Source organism: Neophocaena asiaeorientalis, unplaced genomic scaffold (genome assembly GCF_003031525.2).
Source record: "Neophocaena asiaeorientalis asiaeorientalis breed wild unplaced genomic scaffold, Neophocaena_asiaeorientalis_V1.1 scaffold30, whole genome shotgun sequence".
Taxonomy (NCBI): Eukaryota; Metazoa; Chordata; class Mammalia; order Artiodactyla; family Phocoenidae; genus Neophocaena; species Neophocaena asiaeorientalis.
The window spans coordinates 5,607,392-5,630,107 of record NW_020174923.1 but is presented as its reverse complement, the minus strand read 5'-3'; the positions used below and the strand labels follow the sequence as shown (position 1 = coordinate 5,630,107).

At 53.5% G+C, this 22,716-nt stretch overlaps 1 protein-coding gene across 1 annotated transcript in view; it reads left to right on the top strand.

The window, feature by feature from the left end:
* Positions 1-4,108: 4,108 nt before the first annotated feature.
* Positions 4,109-22,716, top strand: part of SDK2 (sidekick cell adhesion molecule 2) — a 106,611-nt gene continuing 88,003 nt past the window's right edge. Inside the window, 3 exon segments of the mRNA XM_024761133.1 lie at positions 4,109-4,147; positions 15,615-15,762; positions 20,989-21,122. Of these exon segments, the coding sequence (XP_024616901.1) occupies positions 15,617-15,762; positions 20,989-21,122 (280 nt within the window). The 5' untranslated portion in view covers positions 4,109-4,147; positions 15,615-15,616.

The window sequence follows — 22,716 nt, the reverse complement described above, 5'->3', positions numbered from 1 at the left end:
TTCCCTTTTCTCCACACCCTCTCCAGCATTTATTGTTTCTAGATTTTTTGATGATGGCCATTCTGACTGGTGTGAGATGATAGAACAGTTGCCTACAAGCCAAAAATAGTGCTCCCAGGCAGGGAGGGGAATGCCAGAGACAGCCCAGGGAGGGGGGCTGCACCCTGCTCTCTGCCCGGCCAAGGATGCTCAGACAAGGATGCCCACCTCCCCACAGTGGGGGCCGAGGGGAGGCCCAGAGCCAGGCCTCCTCTACTGACCTCAGGGTGGGGCAGACCTGCACCCAGCTGGCCTTCCTCGGGGCCCCAGTTGGGGCCTGGGGCTTCCTGGCTGAAGCAAATGATCTAGAGCTTTCTGCAGAAATCAACTTTTATTAAAGTTGAAATTTCACCACACATTATTGACATCAGCAAACAAACCCAGATCCAGCGAGTCCCTGGTGTCTTTTTTATAACATATCCTGACACTATATGCTCAAAGTGCATTTTTAAATTTTATTTTTAAAATAAAAACAACATATGCATACGGTAAAGAACATTCTGATGGCGTAGAAAGACATAAAATCGAAAAGTAGACGTTTCCCTCCTTCTGCGTTCCTAATACCTCTCCCAAAAGGCAGATCCCATGTTTTGGAGTATCCATCTGGAAAACATTTTATGTCCATGCTGGAGGGTATCGTTATACATGTGCAGATATATACAAATATGTACTATTCCAGTTTACCTGCATAACACTTACACTGTTCTTTGACTTTTTTTTTTTTTTTTTTTTTTGGCTCACAAACTCAAAATTCTTTTTATTGGGTCGATTTGCATGATCCTAAACGTTAGACTCAGGGCTTGGTAGCCTGTATCAGTAAATAACTTATCAAGTGATGAGAATACTGTATCTCTCGTGTCCCTGACAACTCGGCTGTGATACTATTTGGCTTATTTCTCGTGTTTTTAATTTCCATAAACATTGCCGTCTCCAGCTTCGACTTCCTTTCCATGCTTTGTGCATCTTGGAGACTGTCTCATCCCATACAGGTGTTCTTCGTTCATTCTGTGGCTACAGCATCACTAGTCGATTCAATTCCATTTTTGATGGATGAGACAGAACAGTTTTGATGGCTGCTTCTGGTTTTTGTTCGTTTGTCTCTGTCATTACAAGCAAAGCCACAGTGAACATCCTCATACCTGCTTTTTGTCACTTTTTTTTTTGCGGTACGCGGGCCTCTCGCTGTTGTGGCCTCTCCCATTGCGGAGCACAAGCTCCGGACGCGCACGCTCAGCGGCCATGGCTCACGGGCCCAGCCGCTCCGCAGCACATGGGATCTTCCCGGACCGGGGCACGAACCCGTGTCCCCTGCATCGGCAGGCGGACTCTCAACCACTGCGCCACCAGGGAAGCCCTTTTGTCACATTTTTACAAGTACATCTGAAAGACCAGCTCCCTGGAGTACAGCCTCTGGGTCAAAAGACTGGAATATTCTTACTTTGATCGATTCTGCCCCAAAGGCTGGACCAATTTACACTTTCATCAGCTGATCTGAGGTCAGCCTCCCTACCCTCTCACTCTTGCCATGGGTGTTATCATACAAGAAAATTTTTGGCAATCTGATACGTGAATATTGTCTTGTTTTTGATGGGACTTTCTTTCACTGTGACAGAGGCCGAGCATCTTTTTTGTTTGGCCATTGCTGTGCATTTTCCTCTCCCTGATGCTTTTTAATAATATCTGATTCCATTTTCAAAGATAGAGAGCTTTTCCAGCCAATCTCTCCTTCCATCTTCCTCTTGGGTCACCCCATCACTTTTAAGACCCAAACAGTTTACCCAAAGCTGTCCCCCCCCCCTCCCAGAGAGTGATGGGGCAGAGACAAGAGAGCCTGTGATGGGCTTGAGGACGGAATAGAGGGAGAACAGGAAATTTGCCAGAGCCTGGGTACCCGCTATCTCCCCATCACCACGCTATGCATAGTAACGAAGGACAGATAAGAGCTGCAGCCGGTGGCAGAGATAAGAGCCAGAAGGTTCTGGATATTAATGCAGAGCCAGAGCAGGCTTGGCACACAGCCACCCGTGAGTCTGGGGCTCGTGCAGTCCCAGGATGGAAGGTGGGGCCCTTTGGGGTAGGATGTCCGTGTTGAACAGGTTAGCAGCTGGCCTTGGAGTCCGAAAGGTTCTTTGGGACCCTGGCCCCGCCTCTTACTGCCTGTGAGACCACAGGCCAATGATGTGACATTTCTGAACCTCAATTTCCTCACCTCTAAAATGGGGAGGGGGAGCTAATAAAAGTATTGCCTCCATAGCATTAGCAGGGAGATTAGGCGAAAGACTCTCAAATTCAGACCCACGACATTTTGCACCTGTCCACATCAAATGAGAAAAGGGAAGCTAGTGTCGTGGATGCGGCATAAAATTTCAGTTTAAAATGTGTTAAAATTGCTTGGATGCTGAGGTTACATTTCTTTTTTTGTGATCTCAAAAATGTCCTTTTCAGATAAAATACTGACCATTTCTGTTCCTTTTTCTCTCCATGCCTGTATCTTTTTTTAGTTTTATTGGTTGCTTGATTGTTTCCCAGTTTGCTTTTTGGTCGATTGGTCTTAATGGCCTTACTTGGCCGTAAGTAAGACAATCTTATGTCTGGCCCCATTTCTTTAAGTGTTACTGGTCCATGATATCCAGTAGTCCAGGAACTGCTGTGTGAAATAAAGAAATGAATGAAGGGAATTCCCTGGTGGTGCAGTGGTTAAGACTCAGCGCTTTCACTGCCAGGAGCCCAGGTTCGATCCCTGGTCAGAGAACTGAGATCCCACAAGCCACGTGGCGCCGCCAAAAAAAGAAAAGAAATGAAATGAATGAAAAGTACTGAACACAGCGTCTGAAGCATAGGTGGTGCTCAGAAAGTGGTAGTTGTTTCATCATTCTGAGATGCTGATGGACACTGTCTAGAACTCACGTAAAAGAAAACTTGGCAAATCGTACAAATGAGGTTGCTGTGTCCCAGGTTTGGCATAGCCTGGGAGCAGGTGGCAGTAAGCTTGTTCACCAAGTCAGCTGGCAAAACCTAGGACACCCAAGGGCAGGGGAGGTCTCCTAGGCACAAGCCCCTGGATCCCCAGAGGTCCCTGCCGGGCCATTCACTGCCCAAGGATCAGAAAGGTGATCACGAGATGGGTGCTAGGGGAACTAGCCCCCTCCATACCAGAGAGCACCCGTCATCTGCCGTGTCTCGCTGCCAGAAGTTCCTTGCACTGACCTGCCAGGCCTCCTCCTTTCCTCCCAGCCAGGTTAGCGCCCCGCACACCTGCTCTCCCCCCGCCCTCCCCCCACCACCAGACCCTGCAGCACTCGGGCCAGTGACGTGCTCCCAAAGCAGGATACACCCTAGAGCCTCCTTGGATTCACGCATTCTGGCCCCAGGGCCCACACGGACAGAAAGCCAACCTGCCCTACCCAGACGGCTTTGCCCCTCCCTTCACAGAGCTTCAGTGGAGCTGTCTGCAACTCTAAGCATGGAATGATGCAAAGCGTTTGGGAAAATATAAATTTCCCTGCCTCCATTTATTTATTTACTTATTTATTTATTTTAACATCTTTATTGGCGTATAATTGCTTTACTATGGTGTGTTAGTTTCTGCTTTAAAGCATCCATTTAAGTTAACATTTATAGCATATCCCTGGTCCAGGCTAAAGAAAATGACCCCACCTTTCTCAGTCATGCAGGTCACAGGCAGGGGAGGACAGTAGCCTCCAACAGACCCAAAACAGTCCTGGGAGGCCTGGTCACGGCCACAGTCAAAGGCTCAGGGACAGCATCTCCCGTCCTTGGGAAAGTGCAGGCTCCTTCCTGGGCAGCTGAGCAAAAGCCTTTAGGAGGGACCTCTTATTAATAAGGACCCTTCTGTGACCCCCATGGTAGAGCCAAGGGCTCCCTGGCACCTTTCATTATGGAAGAGGGTGATGTGGCAACCTCTGCCCTCTGACCCTGGTTTGACCTCTGCATCCCTGGAGCTGCCCGACTTGCTCACTGGCTGTCTCGTCTGCCCCCAGGTACATGATCACCAGCCTGGACCGCACCCACGCCGGCTTCTACCGCTGCATCGTGCGTAACCGGATGGGCGCTCTGCTCCAGCGGCAAACCGAGGTCCAGGTGGCCTGTGAGTACAACGCGGACTTGGGGCGGGTGGGGGGAGGGCGTGAAGCGGGAGAGGATCTGCAGAGTCGTCACCCATCGGCCACACGCTGGGCAGAGCCAAGTCCCGGCTGTGGCTTTCCACGCTCACTGGGTGCTGATGGTAGCCCTTCCCGCCATCTGGGAACCAAGGCCCAGAGAGGTGGCAAGAGCTCTCAAGGCCACACCGCTGACACGTGACACACATCTGCTGGCTGTGAGTTCAGCACTCTCTAGATGGGACCAGCTGCTTCTGCTTTGAAAAGGAGGCCCTGTCACCTGCTTCAAGGGACTCCTCCGGGTTTGGCCGCCAACTTGGGGGATCTTCGTAATGGCAGACTTCCCGGGCTCTTCTTAGCAGATTCCCCAGGGCCCCCCATGACCTTAACTTTTCCATCCTCCAGCTTGCTCAGCCCTGGAGCAGTAACAGCTTGGGGGTCTCCACGGTCTCAGGAGGCGTTGGGAGATGGCTGGTGTGGGTACCATAGCTCTAAGAGGGAGAGGGGACCTGATGAGTCAGGATTCCTGAAAGGACCAGGCAAGCAGAGGGTAAGGTAATAGACCCTCACCGAGCCTTTGGGGTAACAGACTTCCTCCACTGCCACCAAGCCCCAAAGGGCTCCCTCAGATGGAGGACAAGAGGGAAGCCTCAGAAGAACGCAAGGGTATCTCAGGGACCAGCGCACCAATCCACCCCCTCCCCCTGTGACTCAGTATCCCCTTCCCAGACCTGCCCCCCATTCTAAGATAGCTGCCTTAGAAATGAGCAGAAATGAGCCTCATTATGGGCTGTTTCATTCTGGGATTTTTAGGGGGAGAGGTCTAAGGTTGCACCGTGGGCCACGGGAGTGTGGAACGCCTTAACGAGCCCTGAAGCTTTTTTTAAAAAAAAAGGACACCCTCTCATCTGGGGCCCACTGGGGCTTGACTCAGATTTAGCACAAGAGAGAGCTTGCAACTTGGAGAGAAGTGAGGGAGAGAAATCGAGAAGAAAACCTCAAGTGAGGGCAAAGAGTGTTTATAATAATTATGGAAAACAGCCGCAATCAGAAGTGGAGGACTGATTGTCCCATAAATCAGCACTAAAGGCAACTCAGCTTACTCAGAGGAGTGGAAAAGGCCCGAATTAAAATGATGGATCAGGGCCGCTGGCAGCCAGCTGGAGGGCTCCCACGGAGCTTCGTTTAGCCGGTGCCCAGAGTCCAGCAGTGCAGGGGTAGCCGTGGGTCAGCCTGCAGAGGGACTGCTCATGTGTGCGTCTGTGTGCACTCCAGGGTGGGTGTGGGTTCAGGCATGTGTTTGTGCAAATGTGTGTGTCTGGATTGGTCGGCGTCCTTGTTCACCTGTGTGCACGTGAGAACGTGTGTGTGTGTACAGTTGAAAATACCTTCCAGGACACCAGTCAGTCCAGGCTGTCGGGGGAAGCAGGCGAGTGTCTGTCCCAAAGCCTTCGCTCACAGGAGACAATAGAACTTTCTGGAGTTGAAAGCCGCAGAGATGACATGAATCTCCCCTGGGCTGGCTCCGCCGATCAGAAAGAGAAAGGGAGGGAAGCAGTGTCTGTGTGGCCGAGATGTTTCTTTCCTTGGCTGTGGTAAGGATCCAGGACCCAGGACTCAGCCCCCTGACCCCTCTCCCACCACAGGCATCTTCCTTTTCACATGAGGCTGCTCCCTTGAAACCGGGCCTACATGTGTATGGATCCTGTCCCCAGACCCAAAGGTACCCTCCTGCCCCCAAGCAGAGGGATGGGTTGTGAGCAGGCCCATGTGCAGAGCAAGAGAGCCTGTGCACTGATGGAGAGCAGAGGCCTTTGTGAAGGACTCAGGTGTCCCTGGTATTCCCTGCACGTGGCAGAGAAGGGCTCAGACCGACCTGGGGGTGAAAAGCAGATGGCAGAGACTCGAGCTAGCCAACACCCTAACTGTCTGCCCAGTCACAGACTCTCGAGGTGGGGGTCCCCCCCACCATGTACACACACAGACACTATGGGCTCTCTGGGTCCTGATGGTCCTGGACCACTCCAGGTGATGCTGGCCGGAATGACCCCAGGTAGCGGTGACATGCAGGGGGCCTGGCCCAAACCCATGAGGGAGCCTGGGACTCTGCAGTGCTGAGATCCAGTCAGTGTTGGCAGGCTGTGGGGTGCCCATCACCATGACTTGCAGCACGGTTGATGACGAGGTTAGGCTTTCGTGTTGGACGGACCACATTCGAATCCTAACTCTGCCCTCAGTCACTGTGTGACCCCAGGGAAGTGACTGACCCTCTCTGAGCCTCACCCAGCTCAGGTTCCTCATCTGTAATGTGCATCTAGTACTCCCTCCCCCTAGGCTTTGCCCTTCCTTGAGCCCGTATCCACCAATGCACCTAGCCAATGCCTACAGATAACACACTTCGATTCAGTGAGAGTAAATGCTACAATGAATATCCTATATTATCATTTTAAAGAAGGAAGAAACAGGCCGCAGCATGGAATGGCTTCCAGCAAAAGTTGTCCTGGCCATGTGCAGAGCAGGGAGCTGCCACTGTCCCCTGGGCCATCGGCCAGCCCGGCCCCTTCCCCTCCACCACCTCTCACAGGGGCATCCCTGCCCTGCTGCTCAGAGCTACCTGTCACCCTGGGCTCCAGGCACCTTCTGGACAGTTACAACCATGGTTGTCACCGTGTGGCCACCAGGCTACCTGGTGTTGCTGCTGCGGAGCTGTGCAGATGTGTTTACGGGCCCCTGGCAGAGAGCACAGGGCACCTCGAAGGGGCCAAAGTGGCGGTGTGGGGAGACCCAGGTTCAGCCCTTCCTGACCACCAGGTGCAGCTCCTTGAGCTGGTACCCAGGGGCCGGCGCCGAGACCCCAGCCTCATCTGCCCCGGGCCGCTTTGCAAGCCTGAAGCTGTGTCCTCCAGAGCGCCATCAAGCAGAGAGCGCCCTGTGCAGCCCTTTGGGCCCTAAAGCAAAAGAGTTAGGGGAGCCTTCGAAACTTCTGTCTGACAGCTGAGAAAAGCACACATCTTAACAGATGGAGGTTTCGCCCAGCCCTGGTGGCCACAGTGGGAGAGAAGGGAAACTCGCTCCCCTTCCCCCATCCCCACCTCATCCCGGCCTGCAGAGTGGAAGCCCCCATCCCCATTTACAGATGAGAAAACTGAGGCTCGGTGTGGCTGAGGGGACTAGCCAGAGTCACAGTTAGGAAGCACCAGAGGCAGAAGCCGAAGCCATGACCTGAGCCCACACCTCCCCACACTGCTGCCTGAGGGCGAGAAGAGAGACATCAAAATGGGGTCCAGCTGCGGGGAGGCCAGTTGCTGCTGAGGCCAGGGGTCAAAGAGAATCAGAGGGACACCCCCGGACGGTAAGAATTCGTGTCCAAACAACCCTGTGAGTAGATGCGGCCCCCACCTAGGCTGAAGGCCATCTCACGCCACCAGGTGGCCTTGACCCGTCACCTCTTTTCTCTGCTCTCAGCAGGAATGAGCAGATGAAAAATGCTTACAGCTAGCTTCCGGGTTCTTTGTGTGCCAGGGCACGACCCTTGGGAGGACGCGAGGGAGAAGCCGTGGATTCTGGCCCGAGTCTAGTCGGTGACTAGCTTAGGGCTCCGGACACCTGGGCAGTAGGGGGCCAGGGTGCAGATAGAGAAGGAAGCACGGCTTCTGTTTCCCTGAAAAGATGTGCACGAGCCCAAGAGCCTTCAGAACAGTCACAATCACAGGTCCAAGGTGGACACCCGCATCCCTAAGGAGATGCTAGGGAGACGCAGCGGAGCCTCCACTGCACTCTGCCCGCCGGCGAAATTGTGCAGATATGCACGCTTTCCTCCGTGGGCCCCTAGGACAGGCCTCAGAGGTAGGAAGGCATGTCTGGGAGCCACATCTCGAGATGCGGAAGTTGAGGCTCAGAAAGGTCAGAGGAGGGACTTCCCTGGCGGTCCAGTGGTTAAGGCTCTGTGCTTCGCTGCAGGGGGTGCAGGTTCTATCCCTGGTATGGGAACTAAGATCCCACGTGCCTCGTGGTGCTGCCCCCCAGAAAAAGATAGGGGCTCTTAAAAGAAAGGTCAGAGGACAACCCAAGTTCCCACAGCCAGGATGTCTACCATCTCCTTTCTCCTGCCTTGCCACCAGCAGCTGTAGAGTGGAGCCATGGACCCTGAGTTCACATCCGCCTCGCCTCTCCCTAGCTGTGTGACCTTGGGCAAATTACTTAACTTCTGTGTGCTTTTGCCTCCTCGGGTGTAAAAAGGAATGTTAATATTAGTACCTACCTGGCCGGGTGGTCACAGTAAGTAATCAGTCAGTGCGCACGAACCATCATAACTGGCGCCCAGCCCGGGGAACGCTCGGGGTGGTAGAGTGTACACGTCTTCTCTCTGCCGGCCAACCAGGGAAGGCGTCCTGGAGTAAACATTCACAACCTCTCTCACCCTACCTCGGGAGGTATGGTCCTAGCCGCCACCTCTGCTCTCCAGGGCTGGGGCTAGGGTGAGGCAAGGAGGATGCAGAATGTAAGGAGGCACTCCCTCTCACGGGACTCACCGTGTACCTGCAGGACCCTGACAGTGGGTACCTCCTTAAATCTTTCACCTTCCTCACCCATCCCAGTCCTGGGCCTCTCCCAGATTTGTGCCCTGCAGACCTCCTGCATCTGTCTGTCCCTCCGTCTGTTTCTTTTACACAGACACACAGATGCTCACTGTTCTGAGGATGGATGGGGTATGGCTGCTTCTCCAAACCCCTCATCTTCCCTCCTTGGCTGTTTCTGCTTCCCGGGGTGGGAGGGTTTTGTCCTGGGGTTTCAAGCAGCCAGTTCCACAGAGACTGGATCAGGCCGGGCCAGGCAGGCCCCACCCCTGGCTCTCATCCCCCTTCCCAAAGAGGGGCTGTGAATTGGGTTCTAATGAGAAATTAATAAGGCAGCTGTGCTAACCACTAATGATAATAGCGAAGTCACTACAAAAAGATTATTTACGTGTTTTTTTATTTTAATACATTTATTTATTTATGTTATTTCTGGCTGTGTCGGGTCTTCGTTGCTGCGCGTGGACTTTCTCTAGTTGCGGCGAGCGGGGGCTACTCTTCGTCGTGGTGCGCAGGCTTCTCATTGCGGTGGCTTCTCGTTGCGGAGCACGGGCTCCAGGCGCGTGGGCTTCAGTAGTTGCGGCACGCGGGCTCAGTAGTTGTGGCGCACGGGCCTAGTTACTCCGCGGCATGTGTGATCTTCCCAGACCAGGGCTCGAACCCGTGTGGGCCTAGTTACTCCGCGGCATGTGTGATCTTCCTAGACCAGGGCTCGAACCCGTGTCCCCTGCATTGGCAGGCGGATTCTTAACCACTGCGGCACCAGGGAAGTCCCCCCTTTACATGTTTTTAATTATAGCAATTAAGGGAAGTCAGTAAAATACCCACCCACCTCCCCAGCTCCCTTCCTGACCCCACCTCGAGTCTCTGTTGTTATGAAGTCGCCATACATTTCTGACATGTGGACCGAATGGCTGAGAGGGTTGGGCACGCCTTCCGGAGTCGGCATCCGGATCCTGTGGGCACCTCTTTGTCCTCCTCGCCTGAGCAACATCCCTGACCCCATCCCAGCCCTCACCAGGTGGGCGGATGGCTCAGACTTGGAACCCCCAGCCCCAGCAATAAGCCCACCCACACATCAGAGGGCCAAGAGCCCCTGCTCCACTGGGGAGCCCGGCCTGCCCCCCGTTCTACTGGGCAGCTTGGCAGCCACCTGTACAAAATGAGAGCTGAGGGCATCAGACCCATTGTCACAGGGGCTGGAGTTCATGTCCAGAGTGCCACCAATGGGCCCATTTTTCTTAATCCTCAACCTGAGTGTGTCTATTAAATGTAGAATGGAGATGTGGAAGGAGATGTGGCGGGGGAGGTGAGGCATTGGGGACAGATGGTGACATTCTAAGATGCGATTGGGCGTTTCAGTCTCACTCAGGATGCAGTGGAAGTCATGGACAGTTAGAGGCAGAGGCATGATGCAACTGGTCGGAGGGAGGAACAGCATCTTCATAAGAAACAAACATGACTGCAGTGAGGTACCGTCCCGCTGCAAAACCAGAGTCCAGCAAGACACGGTGTTGATACAAAGTCCCACCACTGCTGGTGGGTGTGTGAATTAGCCAATTGGTGCATATCAGGAAAACAGCTTGGCATTCCCTCATAAGATTAACATTTGCACAACCTACAGCCCAGCAGTTCCACCTTCGGTGCATCCTCTAGAGATTCTCTCAGCCACATGTGCTAGAAGATCCACATGTGACTGTTCTTAGCAGGACAGGAAAACACTGATAACAAAGCCAGCCTGCAGCAGCGCTGTGCTACCTTGATACGTGGACGTCCAAGCAGCCATGAAAATGACTAGACCAAGTACAAGGACGGAGATGGAGGTCCCAGAAAACATGTTGCACAAAAGAAAGCAAATCACAGTAGGTGACGTACAGAATAACCCAAAGGGCTTAGAAACAGGCTAAATTAAAAATAAATTGTTGGGCTTCCCTGGTGGCGCAGTGGTTGAGAGTCCGCCTGCCGATGCAGGGGACACGGGTTCGTGCCCCGGTCCGGGAAGATCCCACATGCCGCGGAGCGGCTGGGCCCGTGAGCCATGGCCGCTGAGCCTGCGCGTCCGGAGCCTGTGCTCCGCAATAAGAGAGGCCACAATAGTAAGAGGCCCCCGTACCGCAAAAAAAAAAAAAAAAACCTGTTCCTTCTTCCTAACACTTGTCACAATATGTCCCTGAATTTCGTTGGGTTGGTTTTCTTATGTCTGTTCCCCTAACCAGACCATAAGCTCCACAAGGACAGGGACCGGGTCTTTCTTCAGCACCTTCTGCAGAGCCTGCCTGACCCATAGTAGGGACTCAATAAAGAGTCATTGCATGACGGCATTGGGTGAGTTTAGAGAGAACCTACTGTGTGCAGAGGAGGGGGCCTGATGTCTTATAAGGATTTGCTCATGAATGTAATTGAATAGAACTGCCTCTTGAAGCTTTCAATGTAGTAGAAAGAGATAAAGAATGTGCATGAAGAATTTTAACGCAGGGGATGAGTCATGGAAGAGGCGAGGAGGAAATGCAAAGGGAGAGAGGAGGAAATGCACAGGGAGAGCCGGGTTTGAACGCTGGCCGGCCCAGCCCTAACTGCGCACGTTGGATAAGCCACTCTATCTCCATGAGCTTTAATTTCCTCACTGACGAAATGGAGCTAATAAAACCCGAGAGAGGAGGAAAAACACGATTACCATGAAATTGCTTTAAATTGTTCAAATATATCTTCAGAGCTCTGTGAAAAGTTTTTTAAATAGATAAAATTATTGTAAGAGCTGAAATCAATGTGATTTATTGATGCAATTTTTTTATAGACAGAGCCAAGTAACAGAAATTAGTAAACAATTTAAAAATGTGTATTTAGGAAAGTTGAGCTTTGTCGTGTCATTATGCGAATGAAATGAGACAATCTGTGTGAAGTCCACCTAGAAGGAAACCTGATTTAGGGTCAGTGACTATCTGGGTGGCATGCGATAATCTTTGTTGAAGAGGTTGATGTTTAAACTGTGAAAAATGTATAGGATTCCAGTATTTTAATACTATAAATATTAGACACAGTTTTTAGCACTTGACTATACTCTTCCTGTTTCTATGGCTACATAACAAATTCCCCCCAAACGTCATGGTACGCCACAGTCATTTATCATGCTCACAGATTCTGTGAGTCTGGACCAAGCACGGTGGGAAGAGCTGGTCTCTGCTCTTTGATGACTGAGGTCTCAACTAGAAGACCCAAAGGCTGGGGGCTGAAATTATCTGAGGGCTCACATGTTCACTCACATGTCCAGTGTTGATGCAGGCCATCCTCTGGGACCTCAGTTCCTCTGCACAAGAGCTGTTCCTTTGTCTGTGTGAGCTAGATTGAGCTTCCTTACAATATGGCAGCTGGACTCCAAGCAGCAGTGTCTGGAGAGCCAGGTGGAAGCCACATCCTTCTGATGACCTAGCCTTGAAAGTCACATAGCATCACTTCCAGCATATTCTACAAGCATAGTCACAAAACCCCCAGACTCAAGGGGGAGGGGTCTTAGCCCCCACCTCTCAGTGGCAGGAGATCATGTTGAATGGGAGATAAATAGTAAGGTAGCCATCGTTTTTTTTTTTTATTGAAGTATAGTTGATTTACAATGTTGTGTTAGTTTCAGGTGTGCAGCAAAGTGATTCAGTTATACATACATATATATATATATTATTTTTCAGATTCTTTTCCCTTATAGGTTATTACAAAACATTAAGTATAGTTCCCTGTGTTATACAGTAGGTCCTTGTTGTCTATCTATTTTATATATAGTGTATATAAATTAATATATATTAATTAAGTTTATTAACTATTAATTATTAAATATAATTAATTAAATTAATATATATTAATAATTAATATGTTATTAATATATAATTAAATTAAATTAATTTATATATATATTTTATATATAGTGTGTATAAATTAATCCCAAATCCCTAATTTATCCCTCCCCCCTTTCCTCTTTGGTAACTATAAGTTTGTTTTCTATGTCTGTGGGTCTATTTCTGTTTGTATATAAGTTCATTTGTATCATTTTTTTTAATGTAGACCATTCTTTTTTTTTTTAATAAATTTTATTTATTTAGGCCGTGTTGGGTCTTCGTTGCTGCGCGCGGGCTTTCTCTAGTTGTGGCGAGCAGGGGCTACTCTTGGTTGTGGTACGCGGGCTTTTCATTGCGGTGGCCTCTCTTGTTGTGGAGCACGGGCTCTAGGCTCACACGCTTCAGTAGTTGTGGTGCACGGGCTTATTTGCTCCGTGGCATGTGGATTCTTCCCAGACCAGGGATCGAACCTGTGTCCCCTGCAATGGCAGGCAGATTCTTAACGACTGCACCACCAGGGAAGCCCAGGGACATACTCTTCTTAACTCCAATTTACAGAAGAGGAAGTGAAAGCTCAGCGAGGTCAAAATTTTGCCCAAGGTCGTGCCTTATAAGTAACAGAAGTGGAATTTGAATTCAGGTCTCAGTGACTCCAAAGCCACCACCGTTACATTTACTGCTTGCCCAGTTAGGACAAGGTTGCCAATGTCGTCAGGTTTCATTTCTTGAGACACTTACTTGACTAGATCCTCCGGGGATGCTATTGAATCGTGGTGCCCTGGTGAATCATGGCTTGCTCTGGTGGCGTTCCAGGCAGGGTCCCTCACACGAAGAGAGGCCCCGAGGGGAGAAGCGGGGTGTAAGTAATTCATTGTGGCGGGGGACGCAGGACGTGGTGTGGGCGATAGGACAAGAAAGGTTGGTTGGGGTCAAATTAGGGAGAGACCTTGAATCCAGGCAAGGGAATGTAGACTTTCCTGGGGCGATGAGGAGATACCAGAGGATCTGAGCAAGCAACAAAAATTAATCAGGAGCGGTGTGGGAGGTGGGGGAGGCGGGATCCAGTGTAGGCGATGATGTAGGGGCGGAGTCCGTGCAGCCAAGTGATGGGGCGAGCACGTGGGTGGGGCCTGGGAGAACAGAGGGGCCGTAGTGTGGGAAAGGAAGCACCACGAAAGGCTCCAAGGATCTGAGCCCAGGTGATCTGGGCAGGTACAGGTGGGGCAGCTATTAGCAGAGCTGTGAAAGCAAGAAGGGAGGCTTGGCAGGGAGGTAAGAAGTACCCAGCATTTCCTGTGGCAAGTTGGGTGTTGAGTGTTGGAGCTCAGGGAGGAGCCAGGGCAGATGTGAGAGCCTTTGCAGAGAGACTGTGGCCAAAACCATCAGATTAGGCAAGGCCCCCAAGGGGGAATGTGGCCAAGAAGAGATTCAAGCCCAGGGCTTTGGAAAACGAGAGTGTAGGCCGGTGGTCCTAGAACTTCGGCGCGCAGCAGAATCCTCGGGAAGGTGAGTCAAGGACTCAGAGACCCAGGCACGTTGAAGCAGGGCCTTTCCGTGCCCTAGGGGACGAGGGAAGGGTGGGAGCAAATTTCTGGGCTTACCGTGTTTCCTAGGGATTCTGAGACCCACCAAAGTGTGAGAACCACTGGCTTCAGCCCAGCGGTACTTCTCGGCCTTGGCTCTTGTTGGAATACCCTGAACGGCTCTAGAAACACCGATGTCTGGACCCCAGCCACCCCAAAAGGCTCTTACCTCTGAGAATATTAAAGGGGGTTCTAAGGGGCAGTCAGGTTGGGGACTCCTGGCTGAAGGAGACGAGGAAGAGCAGTGGTCTTGGAGGGGTTAAGAAACAAATCAAAGAAGCAGGAGACCCGTGTGGCTTAGCACGCGGCCCCCTTGATCCAGGAGGGAACAGGTGGGCAACGGGGACTCACAGCCAGTTTTCGGTGGTCTGAACCTTACTGCACGTGGGATTCTGATGGGAAGCCCACACCCCGTACCAGGGACATCAGAAGTTTGGGGATGAAACCCCAGCATTAGGTGCTTTTAACTCTTGACATGTTAACTCAGTGACACACAGCCAAGTTTGAGGGCAAACAGTACTTCTTACACTTGGATGTGGACACGGTTGACTGGGAGTCTTGTTAAAAGGCAGGTTCTAATTCAGCAGGTCTGGGGGGCTGGGCGGGCCTGAGGCTCTCCCTTTGTAGCAGGCACCCAGGTGGTGCCCATGTGCTGGCCCACGGACCACCCTTTGGGTAGCAAGGATGTGCATTCATTTTAAAGCATTCATTTGTGCTGTTGTGGTCATCAACACAAACACCCCATCCCACACTCCACCCATCTCCAAGCCTCTGCTCTTAGAGTCAGAGCCCATCCAGCTCTCAGCAGGCAGGTGGGCAACCAGAACTTTCCCACCTGCATCTCCACTGCTCCCCTCCAGGCTGACGGAACACCGGAGCTGGACCAACGGTCCCCTCTTTATCTGCCAAGGGGGTAGGCATTCTTTTAAAGGAGCAACGTGGTGTTTGTGTGCAGCATCCATGCAGCCTCACACACTGCACCCAAGGGCACGGGAAACTGCTCCCCAGATGTGCCCTTCACCCCACACCTAAACCCCTGCCGCACTACAGGGCAGGGAAGGAGGGACAGCTCTGCCTGCCTCCAGACTCTGAGGTCCGAGCTCAAATCCTGCCTCCGCCCTGTTCCAGCCACGTGCCTTTGGACAAGTCAACGAGCCTGTTTCAGAAGTTCTTCCGTTGTAAACTGTTTGAAATAATGACGCGTGTCTCGTGGTTGTTGGATGAATCCATTGCTTCAGGGACATACGGATATAAATGGATACAAACCCCAGAAGTACAAAGCAGAGCTCGTCGTAGTGACGGATGGGGTGATGGGGCCCCGTGAGGTAGCCCGAGCATGGTGGCCGTGCTCCACGAGCATCCTGTCTGCCCCACAACTTCCTTCCGCTGCCACCACTCCCAGCCCGGGAGCCGGGCAGTCTCGGCTGCCGACCTCCGGCCCCTGACCCCTCCATGTGCCCTTCCCTCCCGCAGACATGGGGAGCTTTGAGGAGAGTCAGAAGCACCAGAGCGTCTCCCACGGAGAAGCGGCCGTCATCCGCGCCCCACGCATCGCCAGCTTCCCACGGCCGCAGGTGACCTGGTTCCGGGACGGCCGCAAGATCCCGCCCAGCAGCCGCATGTGAGCGTCCTGCCCTTGGTGGGGGGTGGGGGGGGCTGGCCCCGGGAGAGGAAATGCGGGGCCACGTAGCGCCCCCAGATGCTGAGGACGGAGGGCCCTCCCTGCTCTGGGAGGGAGCCAGATGGGGGACGTACCCGATGAGGGAAGTCTGGTTTCCAGGGACCTTTCTGGGAAAGTGCGGGAGGAGTCTTGGAACCATGACAGCTCCGTGGCCTCCCCGGGGAATCCCAGGCATTGGCTCCACTCTCGGCTGGAGAATAATTCTGCCTCTAAGAGCGCTTAAAAAACCCGAACTGGCACAGACAGAGGCTCTGTCACCGTGGTTACAGGCCCAGGGATCAGGGCACATGGGAGGGCGCTGGCACCTCCCCGGCAGGGTGTCTCTGCGGTGCGTGTGTGGCTGGGTGTCCACCGGTGTGCACGGCTGTGTGTGTTTTGGCTCCAGGGAGGAGGTGAGGCCAGGAGAGGCGGGATGAGGAACACACGGTCCTTTCAGCACTCACAAGGGCCCCTCTGTGCAGCCCGGAAGGGGGTTGTGGCAGCCTGGCTTGTGGGCAGAGTGACAGAGGCAGCGCCTCCACAGAGGGCGAGGGGCAAAGCACGGGACGCAGCGGCCCTCCTGAGCCCCCTGGGAGAGCCAGCCCAGGCTGTCCTCTTTAGGAGCCGCACTCTCCCCTACACTCTACTCCCAGAAGAGAAGAAAGACCACCCTGGTCCTCGTCCACTCGGGCCACAGATCCATTGTGGGTGGAGCCCATTCTGGTCTCTGTAGGAAGCAGAAGCCGAGACGGACAGTTCTTTCCTCTGGGGAACATGAGGTCCAGTGAGAGAAGCGTGATCTTAATAATATGATGATATCCTGGCAACGACAGTGGCTGTCATTTATGGAGTGCCTGCTGTGTTCTCAGGCCTGGGCTAAGCACACCCCCCAACACCCTCTCCTCCAGGACAGACACGCACCTCCCAGGGAGAGATGCTCTGTCTCGTTCCCTTTTCCATCCCCAGGTCCACCTCAAGAAATATTTGTTGAATGAATGACCCTCACAACAACCTTACGAAGTGGCTGATTTTACCCCCATTTTATAGACGGTAAAGTGAAGGCCCCCAGAGTTTAACTGCTTTGCTAAATCTCACGCAGCTGGTTCCAGGCTTGCCAACTCCAGAGTCAGGTCCTTAATTCTGCCTTATGTGGAAATTATATGAGAACAGGTACAAAGACATGGGAGCTAAAAAGGATAAAGTGATTGTACTTTTGGAGAATTGGTCCCGGTGATTCTCAACGTGGCTGCCCTCTGGGATGATCTGGGACCATTTAAAATATAATCATTTTCAGATTCTACCCTTCACACATTCTTATTTCATTGAAACAGGGTGTACCGAGGCCTTGGGATTTTTAAAAGCTTCCCCGTGATTCCAGCATGCAGCCTCAATTGAGAGCCAGCGTCTAGAATGTATCTGTTACCGACAGACCCGATAGTGCTACGTAACAAGTGGTCCCAGTGGCCTGATGCAATAAGCCTGTATTTGTCATGTGAACCGGCAGATTGGTGAGCTTGGCCTGGCTCTCTCACTTGGCTGGGGCTGGCTGATGAGAATGCCTGGGTGACTCAATTCTGTCCCACGTGTCCCAGCCTCTAGCCAGTGGCCCCTAGCATCTCCTCCCGGCAGTCCCAGAAGAAGCAAAACACAAGCTTCTGCTAATATCCCATTGGTCAAAGCAAGTCACATGGTAGAACTCAGCTCAAGAAGCCAGGAAATTGATTCTGCTCTTGAGTGAGAGGACTACAGAGTCACCTGGCGAAGGTGCCGCTACAGAGCAGGTGATGACTGGGTATACACACACGCGCACCTTCCCGGTCACGCCTCCCCACTCCCCACCTCCTCCAGTCGTACCGAACGCACGAGAGAACACTGTGGGGATTCCATCTCAGCAATTACAGCAGATTAATATTCATAACCCAGAGGAAAGGTCCCTGGAAACCAATTCTCTGGTGTCTGTTTGCTGGAGATGCGCATCTGATGAGCGCTGTCAGTCAGTGGGGTGCTCAGGATGTTGAAGGCGTGTGCTATCTACAGAGGACCGCTCTCCCTCCCAGGGCAGAAGTGGAGATTAGTAACCCCTGGCCCGTTCCTTGATACTCATTGTTAAAAAGGAGACAAGATTCCCATCAAAGACACACGCTGGGGGCTTGGGGCAGCTTCTAGGGTGATTTATTTTATTCTTAATTAAATGATGAGTTGGGCCCCCGTGGAGCTGAGAAAAAAGGGCACACTTCATAGGAGTGGGAGATGGGAGGTGGGAGGGAGCTGGGCCCATCAAAGCAGCGGGAAAGACCTAGGAAATTGAAACCAGAGGAGTGTGGCTAAAATGTATCACCAAGCCCCCGCCTGAGAGTAGAGCCCTGATGTCCACGCCCTGCAAGAATTCCAGCAGCTTCCTTCAATGCGGGTGCCTCTGGGGGCAGTAGGCCGGAAGCCCTCCTGACAGCCACAAATAGCTCTGTGCACTTTGGAGGTGAGGGGCAGGGTCGTTCTGGAACCATCTCTCAAGGGGAAGGTCATCCTGCAGAAGGCTGCTAGCCCAAGGACCTTCCTTAGCCTCCTGCTGAGGACAGAGGGACAGCAGGTTTTCAAAAGGCCACTGGCCCTTCCCCGGCTCTCTGCCTCCTGTTCACTCTGCACTGGGAACTCGAACCCAGGCCCCGGGGTCCCGGACACAGTGCTTTCCTCTAGTTCCAGTCAAGGCCATGCTAGCTGCATCACAGACAGACCCCCAAATCCCAGGGGCTTAGCGCCAGAGAAGTTTGTTTCCTGCCAACTGAAAGTCCCACCCAGGGCGAGGGATGGGAGGGGCACCCTCTTCCACAGCCAAGCTGGTGGGAGCTCCACCCTCATCCACACTGGGCTCCCAGCGGCCCCGCTGGTCCAAGCCCAGAAGCGGCGCACATCCTCCGTATCCCACTAGCTCAGCCAACTGCCCACCTGGGTGCAAGCGGGGCTGGGAAGGGTGACCCCTGTCTTCCCAAGATCTTCAGTTCTCTGCAGGAGGGGAGCCAGAAAGAGAGGTAGATGGTGACCATCTCTGCCACCTGGACATGCCATCCCCCCCGACCCAGGACGGGGTACCAACCACCGCACAATCCACACATTCCATGTTGAACCCAACGAATCGTTGTGCGGGCTCTCTGGTGCGTGGTGGGACACTTTGCAGCTTCCTTGACCGCTACCGACGAGTTAGTACAGCCCCACAGCTGGGATAACCAAGACTTGTCCAGGCATTGCCAAATGTCCCCTGGAAGGTGAAGCCACCCCTGATTGAGAACCACTGACCTAGAAGGATCCATCATAATATAGACAAAATATAGGCAAAGGAGAGAAAGGGAGTGGGGAGAGTCTGCGTGGTCAAGGAGAGAAGGAATTGGAGGTGGGGGGCCTTCTCTGGAGGCTAGAAGAGGAGCTCAGGACAGGCAGGTGTACTGGGGAGGGGGACCAGGCCATGACCAGGGTGCCCACCTGCCAAAGATTTCATCTAGCTGGCTTCTACATCACCAGGGCAGCGGCTGGGGAAGCTGGAACCCAGGGGGTCCACGTGCACTGCTGCTTGTCCTGAGCCCTGACCTTGGACTGTGTGCCTGGAGAGGGCTGAGTGAGAGGGAGGGGACAGCCTCAGGCCACCTGGAAACTAACAGAAGCAGCCACAGGAATTAGAATCAGCCTCAGCCTCAGGGCTGGAAGGGGCCTTCACCCCCATCTGCCTCCACCCCTTACACAGATAAGGAGACTGAGGCCCAGCAAGAAGGAGGCTGTGAGCTCCTTAGAGGCCAGAGCTCCACCCCGGAGCTGCCCCCCTGCCCTGGCACAGCCCAGCCTCCGTTTCCCCAGCCCTCACCCACCCCAACAAGCTCCACTAAAGGACCAGGGCCCCTGCAGGAGAGTCCCACGTGAGGACATGGTCAGCATCCCTGTCCCATTGTGTCGATTTTAAAATATTTTAGCTGGCTCTGTCCTCACTCCCATCACCTCATTAGCTGGAGGTTAAAAGAGCTCTCCAGGGGAAAAGAAAAAAAAAAAGGACATCATTAGGGTTCCCAGGAATTGGGGCAGGAGGGCTTTGTCTTCCTGCTTCCTGGAGCCCGGCAGGCTCAGCATGCGAACCCCCAAAACCAGGAGGGGAGACCTCAGCACAGCCTGGCTGGGAGAGACCAGGCTGGAGAGGCATTCGTGGGGATGTTTATTTGAGAGCCCATTTAAAACTCTGTTACATTCACCTAATGGGAAAATTTGAAAAGAATTCAACTGGATTTGTCCTTGTTAAACGAACGTTAAGGATGTTTAACAGCTGTCTCGGGCACATCACATTAAAATCCAGAGAGAGACTTGACAAACTAATGGTTTTGTTTGTCATCAGGAGGATGGGTGAGAGGAGGTGCCTGGCAGAGCCAGGGTGGGCATTGCTCCTGCACCCGCGTCCAGTGGGGTCCCCAAATTCCCGCCTGCAAAAGCCCTGCACCCGGCCCGCGGACATGGGAGCCAAGGGGCTGCAGGATGGGATCCCAGCAGTGGGAACCAGGCTGGGAGCAAACAGCCCATGTCTATACCCCACTACCCGGCCCGTCTCCTTTTTCCCTCTCCACCAGCCCCGATGGCCCCTCTTTTATTGACCAGATTTGGGGAGAAGTAAACGGATACCCTAAGAGGGGGATGGGGGAGATGTGAACCCCAGAAGGCTGTGTTACAGGCAGGCTGTAGCCTTTGAATCAACCTAAACAGATTCAGGATTAGGTTAAGGCGGTGATTCTGGAAGGATCATGTTCATTTCTAAGTTCATTTCCGTCTCTCATCATTCATTCATTCATTCACTGATTCTGGTGAATGAGTTTCTTTAGTTCTAGACACTCCTGGTGCAGAGGTAAGTGACACAGGAAAGGGTAGAATTCCAGGGGAGCTCTGGCCCCTCACCAGGCCTGGGGGCGGGGAGTGACAGAGAAGTGTCCCCTAGACAGTTTCAGACCCCTGGGCGTGTTCTGTATTGGGGTCTGATCCCCAGCGCTGGTGGAGTATTGGGATCCTCTGCAAAGTAAACACGGCTGGAGTGTAGGCAGTAAGTGGTTCCAGGCGGTGGGCTGGAGAAGGGGGTCTTGGGGTGCCTGGCTTCACGTCGCCGCTCGCATCCCCGGGTGCTCAGGCTCAGTAGGCCCATAAGAGGCGTTCTTTTCCTCTTCCCAGAGCCATCACCCTGGAGAACGCCCTTGTCATCCTGTCAACGGTGGCTCCCGACGCAGGCCGCTATTCCACACAAGCTGTTAATGACAAGACCGGGGATACCAAGACCAGCCAGCCCATTGCTCTCGCCGTGGAGAGTAAGTAAGCCGCAGGGCCCGGGGCCGACGGTGGAGCTCGTCGTTAAATCTTGGGAATGGGGCTCCGGGGGGTCATTGGGAAGATGGAATGGCGGTGGAGGGGGGAGTCTGGGAGAGGGCAGGGGAGGCGCCATCCCAAGGAGGAAGAGGCCCACCTGGGGGTGGGAGTGGGAGGTGGAGGCCGGGAGGGAGCTGAATTCCGGACCCCATGCCCGTGACGAGTCTGAGACCCTATCAGGATGGGGGGACACTTAGCTTGGCTGTTAGCTGGGCCCCTGGGAGCCCAGGGAGGGCGTGGGATATAGGAGAAAGTGTGTGCACTAGAGGATCACCACCACCCCTGGGGCTCAGGTGCCGGTGGGCTGAGCCCACCAGGAGATGGGAAGCTCATTTTTAAAGAAATATACTGACTGCCTCTACTCAGCTGGCATGTAAAAAGCACCACTTTTACTTGGAGCCAAGCCATCCTCACCGATGGGAACACTTGCTCTCTGCCCAGGCTCCCGCCTAAAAGTGCCCCTGTGTCCATCCCCAGGGACCACCCCGCACCCTGGAAGAGAGAGGCAAGGCTCTCCCCAGTGGCAGAGCACAGAGGATAGCAAATGGAAAGGGTGACTCCTTGGGTGTCTTTGGCAAAGAAGTATTTGTCCAGCCAAGGCTCAAGGCAGGTTTCCGATCGGTGATGGAGATGCTGGGGGTGTCCCCCCTGGCCTGGTTCTCCCCAGCCCGCTCCCTCCATTCTCCATCCCTGGGATGGAGAGGTGGGTGGGGGATCACAGAGTACGCGGGACAAGGCCAGAGCTTCCCGCAGCGGCCAAGCAGCCACACAGGCTGGGGGAGCCAGATGCTCACGTCCCTCCACATCTGCACAACTGCTGCTCCAAAAGCCAGCCTCATTTATCATCCGCGGTCCTGCTGGGACGCACCCGCCAGCAGCAAGAGAAGGGTGTCCGCCAGCTCGGAACCTTCCCATGTCCTTCCTCTGATCCCAGCCTCTGTCTTCAAGGGCCCAGAAAGCCCAGAACATTCCCCAGTCCCGACCTGCCCATTCCTGGACCTCCTGAGCACCAGCAGAAGCCCCTCCCATACGCGCAGTGGCCCCCTCCCCCCGACCACATTCCTGTCTGCCCAGAAAGAAACCTGGGTGCAGGGAGCAGAGTTCCAGTCTGGATACCGACCTATCAGGGTCACAGGTGTAACCTCTGACATTGACCTGGGCCAGGGTCTCAGTCTCGTCCCGGCAACCTGGGGCCTAGCCCATGACCTGGGGCTGCTGTTTCTATAGGAAAAGGAAGGTAACCGTCAGAGAGACGTCTGTCCCCATGTATTTTCCAGTGCTTAGAATACCTAGAGTCTAATGGAATTGAATCTTTTGGTGGGAGGGATGCTCACCGTCCGAGTCAAGGCCAGGCATCTTCCTGGGTGACTCGGCTGACCCTGAGACCGTCCCCCAGCCCCTCCCCCGGCACTCTCCTCCTGGCGGGAATTGCACCAGCTGTTCTCCTGGCCAACTGGGTGGGCTCTTCACTCCCTGCTGCCCACCCCCCAGCCCTCAGACAGGCCCAAGAGAGGCAGGCAGGGTCCCTTGGGACCC